Source organism: Agelaius phoeniceus, chromosome Z (assembly GCF_051311805.1).
Source record: "Agelaius phoeniceus isolate bAgePho1 chromosome Z, bAgePho1.hap1, whole genome shotgun sequence".
Lineage (NCBI taxonomy): Eukaryota > Metazoa > Chordata > Aves > Passeriformes > Icteridae > Agelaius > Agelaius phoeniceus.
In genome coordinates, this window is record NC_135303.1 from 50590917 (window position 1) to 50607709 (window position 16793).

Below are 16793 nucleotides of genomic sequence, written 5' to 3' on the forward strand. Positions count from 1 at the left end.
CTGCAATAAGCAACGAATTTTTTGCAATCTTATGCAGTACTTCCTCAGAGAGCAGGCAATGAAAGCTGTTCCTTCCATGCTGGGTGTAAGTAAAGACACCATCAAAAACAAATGCTACTGGCTGCATACCTGAACAAGGACCAGTTACCTCATGCTTCACCTCCCCTCTGTCTCAATTGTCTTTTGCTAGGAACAAGAATGAAGGCATCACCCGTGTGTAAACAAAAAGAAATTGTAAGGACCTACAGAAAAGGAAATTGGCATCTTCCTTCCTAATGGTACTATGCTGCTACCTTAGGGACTCACAGGACCTTTTAGCGTGTTTCCCAAGATGTATCAGCATGGCCCTTTGTACACAGACACTAGGTTTAGCCTGCTGTCTCAGCCTGAAAGAGACAGTTACAAAATCCTACCTCTCCTGCCCCTTGCCCTTTTCATTTAGTCTCATGCAGCAAGCTCTTTCACCACTCCTGCCAACCCTGAAAGGACATTGTTCTAAAGGGAAGCTTTCCATTCACAGAGTATCCATTCACAATTTTCATACAGCTCAACATTTAGGTTTGGTTTGGGATTTTTACTGCCTCACAGAATAATAGAATAAACTGAGTTGGAAGGGGTCCACAGGGATAATCTACTCTAATTCCTAGCCCTGCTCAGGACCATCCACAAGAATCACACCATGTACCTGAGAGCATTGTCCAAATGATTCTTGAGCTCTGTCACGCTGGTGCTATGATCACTGCCCTGGGGAGCCAGTTCCAGTGCCCAACCACCCTCTGGGTGAAGAAGAACCTCTCTCCAATGTCCAGCCTAAACCTACCCTGACATAGCTGCAGGCTATCCCCACACATCATCACAGACAGATCAGTGCCTGTCCCTCCTCTTCCCCTCACAATAAAGTTGTTGACTGCAATGAGGTCTCCCCTCAGCTCCTCCCTCTCCTCCAGGCTGAACAAACCAAAAGACCTCAGCTGCTCATCATCTGACTTCCCCTTAAGACCTTCATAATCTTCACTGCCCTCCTTTGGTGGCTTTGGGGCTTTATATCTTTCTTATACTGAGGGCCCAAAACTGCCCCCAGCACTCAAGGTGAGGCTGCTCCAGTGCAGAGCAGAGTGCCTTTCTTTCCTGGCTGCTGATGCTGAGCCTGATGCACCCCAGGACACAGCTGGCCCTCCTGGCTGCCAAAGCACTGCTGACTCATGTTCAACTTGCCCTTGAACAGGTCTCTTTCCATGGCACTGCTTTCCACTTTCTCATTCCCAGGTGCTCCATACACCCAGAGTTGTCCCATCTGAGATGCAGAATCCAGCACTTTCCCTTGTATGAACTTCATACAGGTGGTGATTGCCCAGTCCCATAATTTGTCAAGGTCTCTCTGCGGGGCCTCCTTGCCTTCAAGGGAGTCAGCAGCTTCTCCCAGTTCTGTATCATCTGCAAACTTATTATCCCCTCCAGTCCTGTGTCCAGGTCATTTATGAAGATGTTGAAGAGCACAGGGCTGAGGATGAAGCCCTGTGGAACCCCACTAGTGACAGGTCACACCAGTCTGATGTCACCCCATTCACTGCAGCTCTTTGTGCCTGACCCATGAGCCAGCTGCTCACCCATCACATGATGTGTTTATCCAGCTGTGGGCTGGACATTTTCTCCAGAAGGGTCCTGAGAGAGACAGTATTGAAAGCTTTATGAAATAAAAAAAAAAAGATTGCATTAACTGGCTTCTGTTGATCAAGTAAGTGGGTTATCCTGTCATAAAAGAAAACCAGGTTGAACAAGCCTGACTTTCCTCTCATGAAGCTGTGCTGGCTGTGATGATGGTTCCAGTGTCCTCCAGATGTTTTCCAGTACTTCCCAGAATCATTTTCTCTGTAATTTTACCAGGCACTGAAATGAGATTGACAGACCTGTAGTTTCCAGTGTCATCCTTTTTGCCCTTCTTGAAAACTGGGACAGTTTCCAGCCAATTGGGATTTCTCCAGACTGTTCAAATATCATTGAGACAAGTTTTATGATGACATCAGAAAATTGTTGGAGGTATCCTGGATGAATTTCATTAGGCCCCATATATTTGCAGGGATCCAGCTTAAAAAGCTGATACTACACAACTTCAAGTTTAAATGGGAGAATTCTCAAAGTCATGGTCCTCCATCTCAGGGCACTGAGATCCCCCTGGTCTGCCATCCATATTGAAGACAGAGGCAAAGACTGCATTAAACACTCTGCCTTGTCCACGTCCCTCTTTGTGAGATGACCATCCTGTAAGACGTTGATGTTATTTCTACGCTGCCTTTTGCCATTAATATATTTTAAAACACTGTTTTTATTGATACTCTTTTTAAAACACTCTTTTCATTCCCCATAGTTCTGGCCAGAAGCAACTCCAATTGAGATTTGGCCACATGAATTTTCTTGTTACAATGGTGAGCAGCATTTGTCACTGTATTGTTCTCATGCCACCTGACCTTGCTTCCACTCAGCATAAACCTTACTTTTTTGACTTAGCTCCAGAAGAAGATCCCAGTTAGCCTTCTGCCTCATTTGTTTGATTTCCGACATTTTGGAATTGCCTGCTCTCATGACCCTTGGAATGGTGTCTTGATAGTTCAATACGGCCAGTGAAATCTGTGCTTAGTGTGAAGGTAACACAGCACAGCAAATCAGCACCTTGAATTACCATTTCTCCCACATAACTGAAGCTGTTGCCACAACTTTCCTGCTTAGATGAGCACTCGTGCAGAACTGATCACTTACCTGAACTGCACAGCTCAAATGCTGTTTTGAGACTCTCACTAGTGAAGAGGACACCTTTTGTTTCCTGGCCTATAGTGGTTCTGATTTGTACTGAGGTATCTGAGGAATATCCTCAAAAGATAAAGGATATACATTTTATCCCTGATAAAATTCACAGGAAACAGAGAAAAACCCCACAACAATCTACTCCCTCATCAATCTTTCTATAAACATTTAACACTCCAGCCCACATTTCATCCTAACTCACCAAGCTTCTAAAAGTTACAGAAAATAAACTTTGTGTCAAGAACCCAAAGCTAAGAAAATGCTTTATCTTCCAAGTTTTACAAGATGCCCTCCAGAGAGAAAGTGTGTGGCTTACTCTGTACATCTGAGTGCTCTCTTCAAAACTAACTGACACTGTGCCATGGATCACAACTCTTTCATCTTGATTGTTCACTGTCAACTTCCTAATCCACTTCATCAGCTTGACTACAAGGTTGTTAGAGGTGACAATGTCAGAATTCTTGTCAAAGTGAAGAACAAACAACATCCACTGCTCTCCCCTTGTCCATCACACCAAACATCACATCATAAAAGACTATCATGTTGGTCAAGTTACGATTCCTCCTTCATAAAGCCATGCTGATAGACATTGCTACAGCAAAGTGAAACTCAACACAGTGGCTACACAGTGGTTAACCTTCTGCAAAAGCAAAAGTATGCAACGATTTAAGTTCAGGAGTAAAAAGAGTCCCTCTAACAGAAACTGATAGCACAGGGCAGAAGGCTTACTTCAGTTCTAGAGGCTTGTGCTGTGTTGCCTCCAGCATCAGCTCTGGTGGTCTCATCTGTCTTATCTGCTCTTCCTCTTTGTCAGACTACGTATTTTCCTTGCCAGGCATTGCCTATTTAGAGTAGGATCCTTTCAGACCCAAGGCAACATTGACTCGTAGTCCTGGGGGAAAAAGCTCAAAGGTGTAGTCATAACAAATGCCAGACATCCGCTGGGTTGCCGATTCATTCCCACATAGTCCTAAAATGTGGCAGACACCATTATAGATAAAAGCTGCTGTCAGATACTCAAAACAATCTCCTAATGCATCTGCCTAAAAGTTGCATCATTCAATCTGTGATCTTAAATTCTACCATTTTCCTTATCCTGACATCCATCTAAGTGGTATACAACACAATGGCTCTGAGGAGGGAGGCAAGCCTATGACAGTAACTTCAGCATATCAGTTCCTTCAGAACCTACCAATGGAAGACAATTACCATGATCTGCATTCCTGCAGAATGCAGTCATTCCTTAGAGACTGAGGCTCCAATACACTAGGCAACACAGTTTTACAACACAAGACACTTTGTGCATGAAGATGTTAAAATTTCTTCAAACAGGTACATGAGGAAGGACAGGAGTCTTGTTTCTATTCTCCATGTTACAGGCTGGGAGCTAAATTCACTAAGGACATTCTCACCAGAAAGAAGAGCCACATCCCAGCATCTGCAATCGCTGGATGACTTTTCTGCCTAGCAAGAACACTTACTCCTAGGGAAGTAAAGTGAAAAATGAAGAACTTCAGGACTGTACTCCAAATATAAGACCATCCACACCCAAGAAGTAAAAGTAATAATGTTTTCCATATTTACCTCAAACTCCAGATAGTGGTCCTTCAGTTTGTAATCATCTACTTCCTTGCCTTTGAGCTTCTTGTCAGGAGGATAGGAGCGATGTTCAGCAAGCTCAGTGGAGATCTGCTTCAGCTTAGCTTCATGGGACTTCAGCTGTTCATCCTTCAGAAACATATTAAGCACTTAGGTGACAGAATCCAAAATATCCAATAAGCAAAGAAAAATAGAGAGGTTCCTGTACAATAATACCTCATAGTTCCTTTCCTTAGATTGATAAGGTCTGTCATCCCAAAGAGCTGCCACCAACAGCTCTCTCAAAGGCACTCAAAAGTGGCCAAGCTTGCAGAAAAACTCGGCAGCTAGCAGATGCCACTGGGAAGAAGAGCAAACCTGTCATCCATTGCCTTGCTGTGAGCAATGGAAGCAGCTTGCTGCCGAGCATTACTGACAACACGACACTTTTGCTCTAACACATTTTTTTGTAAATTAATTAAGACTGTTGTGTATGCAGACAAACCAAGGGCAAAACGAAACAGGTGAAGACTCTGCCTCAGGTTATTGATTGTTAAAGGAGTTCCTTCCAGGATAGAAAAGACACAGAGTCATGGCCCCTCCTTCTATTTCTGCACTGCCAAAAGCTCTCTAGTGTGTGGTTTCTATTTGTTTAGAACAATACAATGCATTCAGAAGAGGAAGGGCTGTCCAGTCCCCGAAAAGTAACTCATTTTGCTAAGCTGCTACTGGTTTTTATCCCACTGTGCAGTTGGAGAAAGTGAGGAGCTGCTACTACTCCCACTTTCTAGGCAATTTCCTTTATCATAAACCCAGGCCCACTCACTTCCTCCAGTCCATCTGTCAGCTAACCTTCCCTCATCTCAGAAGGTTTTCATCTCCTGCAGGATGGCCTTCTGTCCATTTCTAGGCTTGGATCTGAAATTATGTTTGAATTTTCTAAGTCCAAAATAGACACATGATCATGCAGATATTGGTGAATTAGCCAAAAGGTAGTACCCAGGTCAGCTCCTGTGTAGGCACCTCACCTCAGAGGAGGCAACAGCTGCCAGTGTTGTCTCTCTGTGGTATGGTTCTGAGCACAGCCCACAGCTCAGATGAAGCCCACAGCTTCAAATCTAGCTCAGATATGCCTGCACTGCACTGAGTCACACTGTGGACTGTGCCTCTTGGCTTGCTGAGCTGGAGCTGTGGAAAACAGCAGAAAGGGGAAAACTTCTATAGATGATGATAGCTAAGGCCCAGCTAATCTTGTGTTTCAATTCTTTTGGAGAAGAACTGAAGAGAGAAACATGTGGGATAATTTGCCTCTGCCTAAACATGGTAGGGCTGAAACCACTTGCTACTGATTGCCAAAAAATTCTTGTTGCTGTTAGTTACTACCCTAAATGTGCATGCTCTCTCATTAGTGCCCAATCACTCTTTACATTGTGCTGATTCCCTGGTCCCAGGGACATCCTGTGGTAGTGAGTTCTACAGCCTAATGACAGGTGGTCTTTGAGCAGCTATTAATACAGCACCTGTCATTTCCAGGGCACCATCTCTGGAGCTTTTGTGTGTGCTGTGCATTCTCAGAAAAAAAGAAAAAACCTAACACCCTAGTAGGTCTTTTCTAGACTGGTTGTTCCTTTATATATAGTTTTGTCACATACCTCCTTGGCTGGACTACCCAAGATTATACACTGTTCTGCTTTTGAAAGAAAATCTGGTACAATGATCTTGCACAACCTGTCATCATGTCCAGCCTCTCTCTTCCTTACCCATGCTAAGTCCTCACTGCACCTCAACTTCTGGCTGACCAGGAACAGACCCTTTGAAGAAGTAGTGTCCATCATGACTCATTCCATAAAATCCCAAACATCAACCACAGGAATCTGACAATTTGTATTTTTTTTCATGAGAAACAGCCTGCTGGCAGCTTTTCCACACTGACAGATGAAAACAGACATGTTTCTGCTTGCCTTTGAATTTATCTATTTTGAACACTTAACATTCTTCTCCTTATCTAAAACAGCTTATCTTATTCCACTTTTCATGTCTCTCCTTCTGCAGGATACAAACCACAGGGTTGTGATCTATCTTTTCCCTTTCCAGATTAAATGGAAACAATGAGACTAGGAAACAACATGCTAAACAGAACAATCATACAGAACGAGTGGAAAAGCTTCCCTTGGTGACTGGAGGTAAATTATGGAAGCACCATACTGTATTTTTAAAAGGTATGCATGACCAAAAACTAAAACAAAAAGGATGAGACCAGTTTATCATTTTTTCACATAACATGATTTAAACTTTAACCCAGAACAAAAAACGGTAAGTCAGTCACCACACTGTAAGAAGAAAGGCTGCTGTCATGGAGAGAGAAAAAGCACAGGCAACCTAAAAAACCCCATACCCTTACAGAAATACAGGTTTTGAGACAGTGGATTCTAAGGATAGTTGCTAAGCTATGAAGACAATAAAAAAACCCCCAACAAATGCATTTAAGAAACAATCCAGCATGGGCAGATCACTTTAAAAGCTACAGGAAGATGTCATGAAGTATAACCTCTGTCAATCTTATCAACACAATCATATCATGTTCTTGCCAATGCAGGAGGAAATCCAGGCAGGCATTGCATCTCCCAAAAAGCTATGGGCACAAGCATCTGACACAGGCAGTCTGAGACAAGCAGAAATACGTGTATTTGTGCAAGAAGCAGTAGAGCTGTGAAACTCCTTGCCATGGGATGCTAAAAGCTTGTGTGATCACAAGGGAGACTGAAGAGATTCATTTAAGACACCGTTTATAAATATATATTGTACAGGAAATCCCCTGAGCTGATAAATGGAGCCTGGAAAATCTAATGGGAAAAATATAATTGATGCTTGTCTGCTGCATCAGCTTTCACCTTTTATCAATTCAAAAAGCCAAAGTCCAGGAGTATGTCCACTTCTCCTGAAATAAGTGGCTTTCATAAACACTCAAACCCAAAATAGCCCCATCAATCAGTATCTGAAATGTACTCTGCAGGGCCATAAGCACAAGAAGAAAATTCTTTATCTGGTACTATTTTCTTCAAAAACATAAATCAATTGTATTTGAGTCTGTTCCTTTTCTCCCCCCACTTCAAATCTTGCAAGAGGAAATGAGCATAGATTTACTATGCAAGTCTTCTCCTCCTAGGACTGCTAACGGCAACAGCTATAAAACAGTGACAAGGACCACCATCCAGTGTCTGGACAGAAAGAGAAATCATTATCATCTACCCTCTATATAAAAATGTCTCACCTGAGATAGCTTTGTTGTGGTGGCTGGCAGGAGTGGGCGACTGAACTTCTTCTGAGAACCAATGGCCGCTGGAAATGGTGGTGCAGAGAAGACAGCAGCCACACAGTTAATCTTGTTGATCCAGGTCTGCATTTCTTCTTGGCTCCTGAGGAAGCAACATATATTAAGCACTTGCTGACTCAGCCTTGTCTACCTCTTTCCATCCCTTCTATGGTATTTTAAAAGTCAGAATATCCAAAACTGGACAAGTCTTAAGAGTCTGCTCTGTCTTCCTGCCTATGTCTGCAAGCAGTTAGTGCTAAGTAACTCAGTCACAGGCTGGCTTGTGTTTAGGTCCATACCTCACCCTAGCACTGGGATTACTATTCCAATCCCAGTAATACAGCTGACAGAGCCAACTAATGCCCTGATTCAGACATATGTCCTAAGGTCTTGGTTGTGCTGGTAACCAAAGATCTCTAGGAGGTTTAATATGGATCTCAGTAGAAAAGGGCTCAGAAGCAAAAGGCAGGTCACCTGTTATGTCTGGATATCACAGCATGAAAAACTTTATCAAATCATCCTTGTATTAACTAGTAACTTTGTTTCTAACCACAGCATATCTTCTAGAAAGACATCTGGCTAGGACTTGATGACATCAGGAGACAGACAATACAAGACTGCCTTTGGTCATTTGCTTCAATGATTAATCACCCTGACTGTTATCTTGCTTCCAAATTGAATTTCCTGGAGCTTCAGCTTCTAGCTCCTGCATCTTGTTATGCCTCTCTCAGCTAGACTAAAAAGCCTCTTAAAACCTGATGTTTCTTTCTCATGCACTATTTGTGCACTCTAATCACATCACTACTTAACCTTATTTCTGATCAAATAAACAGATTGAACCTCTTAAGCCTCTGTTTTAACCTGTCCAGGCAAAAATTTATTCCTCCTTCAGCACTGCTTTCTTTCCTCAATAAGTGGCATGAGGAGAGCACTTACTGGGCTTGGAAAAGCAGGACTCTCCAATCTGCTGTTTTAAGCTTGAGGACATTGGGTTTCTTCTCATAGTCTGTTGCCTTGGATGCCAGCGCATGGTGCACACTAACCGCATTCTTCAGATCTTCCTCCGACAAAGCCTTTTCTGGCTTATATTCATCCTGCAGGAGATAGCAGGGGGAAAATTTATGGCATTTAATTTCTCCATGTACTTATCCTTCTTCCTTAGCCTAGGGAAAAAACCTTATTCCAGAGTTCAGAAATAGTAATAGAGTATATGAACTAAGTGCTACCTGACTTGTGTTTTCCACTACCTTTAACATGTTTTCCTTTCTCTCTCTTTCTTTCTTTCTTTCTTTCTTTCTCTGTTTTGATGTCTTTCCAAGGGAGAGAAGTCATTCTACTGTCTGCTTGACAGGAAGAGATGTAAGCAGGAAGTATTGGACTATGACAACAGGTGTGGATTATTTGTCTTCATTTCAACAATCCTTCATAATCAGCTCCCCAACTCCACTGCTCAGCTATTTAGGTTCTCAGCCTCTACTGCCTGCTTTTAATTTTTCTCAACCAATTACCTTCATGGGTGCTCCTTGGCAAGCCCTCACACACTACAGAAGCCTCTGTACCAAGTCCACAAAGAAAATCACAGCAAACTCCCTTACCTCTCTCTGATGAGGGTCTACAAATGGCAAGCACAACTCTATCTGGGTTTCTAACACCGTAATGGTACCATTCGTAACACCAGATGACAAAAACAGGGACTCTTGTTTTGCAAGAATCAGCCTGGAAGCAGACTTTGATCTTCTGAGCGACGGAAGATGGACAAGGGCAAAATGTAGCCATAGGTTCCATCCAAAGCCCACATGAGTATAAATGGCTTGGGAAAGCCAGGAGCTTTTTGAAAGAAAAGTGATTTTCCAGCAAGGCTGCATGACTTTTTTTCTGAAGAGCAGGCCAAAGCAGTCTGTAATTGACTCTCCCTCTCAGTGTATCACAGAAATCAGTCTCACCTGGAATATGCACCAAGTGCAACAGCTGCAAAGCAGTGAAATAACTCCCTGCAGGCATGGTAACTATTGATCCTGCTCTTGAACACAATTTATGAGATGAGGTTTAGCAGGAAACACAGTGCATGATGCAGAGTATGTGCAGGGATAGCACTAGCTTCCACAGCCAGGGAGACACCCACCTGAGAGAAGAGCTGGTTAATGTGCATGAATTCATTTACAGAACTTCTCTGGCAGCACACCAAACAGGACTGCAGCCAGAGGAATCTATGCCACTGCCAAAGGTATCTGAGCTTTCAGCCAGGCTGGGCTGGGGCTCTCCAGGTTGAGTTTCAGTGGATAGGAAGTCACCAGCTGTGGTGACCACCTCTTGGAAGGTGGGAGAAAACATCTTGCTCCTCTGTCATGTCTCATCCTTTCTGATGGAGGTCCTGCTGGTGCAGGCCCACAACTTCCCACACTGCTGCTCAGACACTTAACCTGAGAAGAGGTAGCTATCCAGCGGTCCTGCCACACCACTACCTCTGTCTGGAGCTAGGCAAGGGCACCACCATAAGTCTGGCAGGCCCAGCAGAAAGGGAGAGCATTACTGCACAGGTGACCAAAGGGCAGCCGCCAACCGAAACATCTGTGATGTAAGGGGTTTACAAGGGCTGGCAGTGAGCAAAGTCAAATGTCCTTCCTCTCTCATAATTTGAGACTCAGCAAGATTTGAAGGCATGTCAGTCTTGATGGATTTTGCCTATGCCCACTTAGGGCGTTTCTTTAAACCTTTTTCAAGGAAGTCTGGCATACCCTGTCTTGAAGATGGAGGAGGCAAAGCCTCAGGTCAAGCCCCTTCCTGTAAGGGCTCACAAGCTGATTTAGTTTTGGGGGAAATGACTGGCTCCATTGTCCAGGAAGACTGGAAAAACCTCAGAGCCAGGAAATGAACTTAGACAGGCCTCAGACATATGATATTCTATCTTACCTCATATTTCTGCCTAGAGACAGTGTCAGCTATCACTTAGCTTGTTGCCTTCTAGCCTCCTCTGTAAGCTGCATCCAATGTCTACAACTTGCTCAGGTGACTAAATCCATTTCAGAAGAAGTCCACATTTGGGCAGCCCCAGAAGCAGCCCTGGCTGATAAACCCTCCTTTCCAACAGAAAGTATTCGTGGTAATCCTTGCTAATCCCACCAGATCAGTTGGCTGCAATCTACCTTGACAGCTGGGGCTCTGCCAGCTTCTCCAAAGGCACTGATCAGCATACCGGAAATGTCTCCACATAGTTTGCCAGCCTCAGAGAAAGCTGTAAGGACATGAATGTGCTGCCAAAATTCCTTCTCCAAGGCCTTCAACTCTTTTTGACTGGTAGGGAATGCTAGGGGAGCAGGAACATCCATTTTTGCCTAAGCCGTCAAGGACAGCATGTGCTATGATGTGCTGGTGTCAGCATTCAGGTTGAGCTGAAATGGAAGGCAGCTCTCTAAAGTTAGACCTAGACAGTGGCAAGAAATATATATGGAGCCAGAAAGAAACTGTGATCTGTCTGTCAGCTGAAGACTGATGTGAGTGCTGCGTACAATGCAATGGCATGCTGAATTCATCTTTCTCAAACTCCTGGAGAATGATTTTCCCACATCTTGATGACCCAGAGTCAGCATATTTCTGAATACATTTTTGGTAAACCAGAGAATGACATTTGTCTTTTCTTATCAGTCACTGTACCATGGATGGATATCTCCATGCAGCTGCAAGATTCTCTTTCAGAAAGTCTCACCACCAAACACTTTACCTGAGTCTGGCCTTTCTCTGTTTTGTTTTGTTTTTAATTTTTAACAGAGGAAATTTGAGAAAATTTATATAAAAAGACGCAAAGCCTGCAAAATTATAAAGTGCCACATCAAAGAGCAAAGATGTTGCAAACCTTACAGAAGAGTCTAAACAAAACACGAAGGTTCGTGTCATGCACTGTTTGCCCAGAAGCAATTTCTAGCAAGGAAGCGAGGTCAGCCTTATGCCCTCTCCTTATAAACTTCTCTTGTGTATGCACATCACATCCCATGTCAGTCTAGTGAACAGACATTCTGTCAAGCTGCTACTTTGCAATTTCCTCTTGTATGAACAGAGGGCAGGAAATTAACCTTGGCCTGAGGATGCCCAGAGACACAGCCAATGTCTCAAACATGTCAAACTTCTTATTTTATATAATACTGCACAGGCATGTTTAGTTGTGAACATTTCCACTGAGCACCTCCAGTGCTCTCTGTGCTCACTAATTCAGAAACCGTTTCTCCTAAATCACTTATTTAAGAACAAAGAATATGCACCACAGGAATTAGCACTGGTATAATTCCAATAGGGAAAAAAAAGGTGGGCAGAGAGACAAGGCTGTCCAGAAGAATCCTCAGTAAATCTCAAGTGACCACCATTTACAAAACACTCTCATACATTGCCTTTGAGAGCAAAACAAGGAGAACAGCAGTGCAAACAGAGAGACGGCAGAATTGGAATCACACTGCCCACTGGGGGACTCACAGCTGCTATGAAAAATTAATATTTATATTACAATAGTGTCTTGAGGGAACAGCTGAGTTACAGATGAACACAGAAAGCAATACTGCAGAGTTTTGTACATGTGTTTGTGTGTACACAGCACTTGTACAGTGAGAATTCTCTCTATCCTGCTTGAATAGTGCAATGAAACCACCATCACAGATGTCATCTCCACAGGTATATGGGAATGAGAAAAAGAGGACGTGCTTGTGAATGTACTCCGCCTACTGCACCATGTCAGTTTCACCTTCTCTATAATCAGGAGAGAACTGAGGTGAACTGAGACAAGGCAATCCTTTGACCCAGACTATTGCCAGGACTGTTTCCAGAACTATGTACTTCTGCAAAGAAATCAAACTTTTCTAAAATGCTTCAGTACTCCCTAAAATTAGAATAATTTCAGTCCCTACAGAAGGAAACAGCAGCTCAGCAACCTTTACTATAACTACTTGGTCTAGCTGTGTATTTTTTAACTCCGGTACCATCACCTTCTGTGATACTACATCTCTAACAGAGTAAAGTTTATTTGAGTGCTGAAGGAAAGCCCTGGTGGACCCTCTGAAGCTGAAATCACAGGCTTTTTCACAGCTTCAGCATGTGGCTGAGCAGGGGCCAGAGGCACTGTGGGGAGGCTCACAGCTGCCCCATCACTCTTGGAATGAGTTACCTCGCATCACACCCTTCTGTCAACCTTTCACAGCACAAAAGCAAAAGCCCTACTTGGCAGTGTGCTACAGTAAGATGTCTTCAATGCAACGGATGGCTCCCATGCAAATAGGAGAATGCAGCTCTGCAGAGTACTGCCCAGTAACTACTGAATTCAAGTGCTCTGAGAAGTGCAAAATACACAACTAACAAACAAATAAGAACAAGAATTCCAACAATGCATTTCATTCCGCAAAGATGCAGTCATATGTGAAATTACTCCCTGCTCCTGAAAACATGGATGGTAACAGGGGGGAGGGCGGCATTCTGTAGAAAATTTGCATGCTACATCAGCATCTCTACATTTTATTAAACAGAAAACATTTTAAACTAATATGCCAGCAATAGTCATAAAAATATTTAATTAAGGTGCTAAAATAGATAGTATACTCAGTTCTTTCCCTTGAATATCAAATAAGGAATTAAATATTATATTTCAAAAAAGAAGTCTTCTTATTTCTCAGAGAACCATGCAGTTTTTTCAGGTGAACATTAAAGATTATTTATTTCAGGAACTGAAGCAGATGAATCCATTTTGGTCAGAAAAGGGCAAGTACAAGCCTGCCACGAAGGCATTTTAGTAATACCTGAACATGTTCCCAGCAAAAGGACTTGGTATTCAGCGGACTTAGTTTTAGTCTCTTGCACTGGCTCTGAGCATATCACACCCAGCTTACAGCCCAAATCTTCTATCCTGACTGCAGATTGTTTTGTCTGTTACAGGATTTCAGCCCTCTCAAAAAGGTACTGCACCCAAGCATTCACCTTGTAAACCTCATGCTATAATAATCTGATTCAAATCACTCTTTCTTCTCAAGAGACTATTCAGGTTGGCTCCAGTGAAACCAACAACTTCAGAAAGCCACAGCAGGGGAGGAGGAAACAGCAGTATGTACTCGCACTCCTGATAGTTACAAAACTATCCGTTTTTGAGTGAAAATGCAAAACAGCTTTCAATGAAGCATACTTCTGCAATATAGGGCAGTCTGGACAAGCAGTATCTATTCCATGAATATTTCATCTAAATTGGAGGGCAAAAAGCCTTAACAACCTACTTAGCTGCTGCCATTTATTTGATTTTGACAGTTCTCACTCATATGTTGCATTTTATGTTCTAACAGTGTAGTTAAAAATGTACTATAATATATTTAAGCTTGCAACAAAAAGCTTGAAGGGTTTCATCTGACTATTTTTTTAGACACCTTGCTGTCAGGAAGCACATTTTGTTAGAAACCAGCCCTTTCTTGCTTTGTGGAAAAAAGTATCCTTTTATCCTTCAATTTCGCAAAGAACAGAAGCTGCAGATTCCTACCAAAGCCAAGCTGTTGTTCAATTGTTTTGCAGCTGGTCTTGCAGGCATTGCAGGAAAGTGTACTCTGAAAAGGTGGGAAAGGAGGACAACCTTACAGAAGGGGAAGTCATACGTATGAAATGCAAAGTTAAAAGCAGCCTAGAGGACGCATGCATGACACAGAGAGATGACACTGTCTTTGCTGGTGAAGCTGGCTGTTTTTTCAGATGTGTGAGGCAGCAGTGGCATACACTGGAACTTACAGGGTGCACATGTGGATGCGGGCAGTGGAACTGAACTTGAAATTGTGAAAAGGGAGAGGGTGTCAACGAGAAGATTCATGCCTGAATGTGTGTGTTAACAGGTGGCGGTAAGGAGATCAGCCAGGCTGTGCATCCGAGGAAAAGGAGCCTGGAGGTACACTGAGAGAGTGGAGAGGATGCGTACTGCTTTATCCCTCTTTAATTAGTTTTCAAAAGACAGTGATTTCCCCTACCTTCTGCAAGTACAGGACCGTTCCCTTCAGCACAGCATAAAAGGTTTTCCAGCCTCGTTTTCCCCGGGGAGCTGGAAAGAAAACAAATGAAAACCCATTTAAATCAGATCCATTTTTACACTTTGTACACACTACAGGAGAGCTACATTAGTCCTGTGTTAAACCTCCTTCGAACTATCTTTTTCAAAGGACAAAGCAACTTTGCACAGTGCCTGCATGTACCTGCTGTGAGAGAAAGCAATACAACAACCCTGATGATAGCCTTGGACTGGATCAGAAAGAACAGCAGCAATGCAGAAAGCAGGCCACAAAGAGCCACAGAGATCCAGTCTTTGTGCTCTTGAAGACAGGCAGACATTGCCCCTACACAACTACGTCTGAGCTTTGCACCATAGCAGTTTTCAGAAAGAAGCAGTCTTTCTACATGCCACGGCAGGCTGGCAGGAACTGCTCAGAACCAGTGGGATACTACATAGAAAGCAGTGTCTCCCCAGAGCATCGTTCCCTTTTACTGCTGCTGCACACCCAAGTTAGCATTGAGAAAAAAGATGCCAAGCAAAATCATATGTAAAATAGCCAACCCCACAAGAAAGCCAAAGTCAGTTAGAGGTTGAAGAACATAACAGAGAAAACATATCTAGCCCATAAATTCCTCGAGACAAGCAGTGGTGGGGCAGGGGGAAGTAAATTCAACACGAAGGCTGAAGGATCCAGTCTGAAATTCAGGTGCAACAGAGGAAGAGAATTAGGCATGGCTGTACAGTCACAGCACCAGAGACCAGAAGCCTACATCTAAGCTCACTCCCCACCAAGCATACACTGCTGACCAGCATCCATATAGTGCATCACTGACACTATAACAAAATTAATACACACACAACTAAAGAATGACACTCAGAAAGGCATCCCATTCTGATCTGAAGACAGAAAGTAAAGATGAAGAGGTTACAAGTCCCTTGTCCCAGAAGTTAATCATTCTTATCTTGCAAAGCAGGCCTTCCTTCTAAGTGGCATTTGTTCAGTTCAGTTTCCAGTCACTGGACCCTGTTACATCCTTCTCCTCCAAGTGCTAAGTGCTTTAGCCCTCAGAACTAGGTTCTTGAGAAAATACCGATGAGCATTCTAGCACATCACTTCATTAGAAATCCCATACAAGCTAATCTCTGCCGTGCAAGGACTCAATTAGAAAATGAAATACAAAAGGGTCTAACAAACAAACCAACAAAAAAAGTTTTATTAGCACCTGAAAAGCCAGAATGCAACTTTTTTGAGAAAGACAGACCTTTAAATTGTACAGGAACTTCTGAAAACATGGCCCTAATTTCATTACTCATAAGAGAGTTATCTCCAGAATGCCAATGTGGTAAATAACAAGCAATTCTGGTATTTATAATTAAATAAATAATTTAATAAAGGCAACTAGATACAATTACTTATTAAGGCTGAATAAGAAGATGTTTAATAAAGACGAGCCTATTTAGAGTATCCAGTCACCACAAAGAATTAGGTTAGCTTGATTTTGATACCTCTGTCTGAATCCAGTTGTCCCGCTGTTAGCTTCCATCTTGAAAATATGACCTCTAATTGTACCTTCTAAAATAGATTAGTAAAACATGTGAAAACCAAAGAGCTTAGCCTAGGAGAAACTGGCTGTTACTAGAAACGCATCATGAAGCCAGACTTTGTCTTTGGGATTTAGCCCACCAATGTGAATCATGAATAGGCCAATCATCAACAGTTACTGGGGAAAACACATATGCTCTGACTAACCTCAGCTTTTTCCAAGATCTATAGACAAGAAATGAAGATATCCAAACAACAAAACACACACAGGTGCATAAGAGGCCCTTGATAATTAGTACATCACAAACAGAAGTAGGACAAGAAGGGAAGAAGATAATTAAAATAAGTAAGAGACACAGCAGTATTAGTACAAGAAAGGGGCAGGAAATGCATAGTAAAAAGCTGGCTGGTGCCAAAAGCTGCTACCCTTCATTGGATACATAACCCAAGGCTGGGAAAGTATGGAAGGGAACACTACCTTCTAAACAGAGGTAAAGAACAGCCTTTCTTTAAAGACAGACCCAGAGAGGAGGGAAGATCCGAAACAATCTGGTGTCACATAAGGAAAA

At 42.8% G+C, this 16793-nt stretch overlaps 1 protein-coding gene across 3 annotated transcripts in view; it reads right to left on the minus strand.

The window, feature by feature from the left end:
• The window catches only part of PSD3 (pleckstrin and Sec7 domain containing 3), a 116303-nt gene that overhangs the window by 11354 nt on the left and 88156 nt on the right, over positions 1–16793 (minus strand). For all 3 annotated transcript variants that reach the window (XM_054651797.2, XM_077172308.1, XM_054651799.2), the window contains 4 exons: positions 14662–14732; positions 8627–8784; positions 7649–7793; positions 4384–4527 (listed from right to left, as the gene is read on the minus strand). In XM_054651797.2, coding sequence (XP_054507772.2) covers positions 4384–4527; positions 7649–7793; positions 8627–8784; positions 14662–14732 — 518 coding nt within the window. The remainder of the gene's footprint in view (positions 1–4383; positions 4528–7648; positions 7794–8626; positions 8785–14661; positions 14733–16793) is intronic.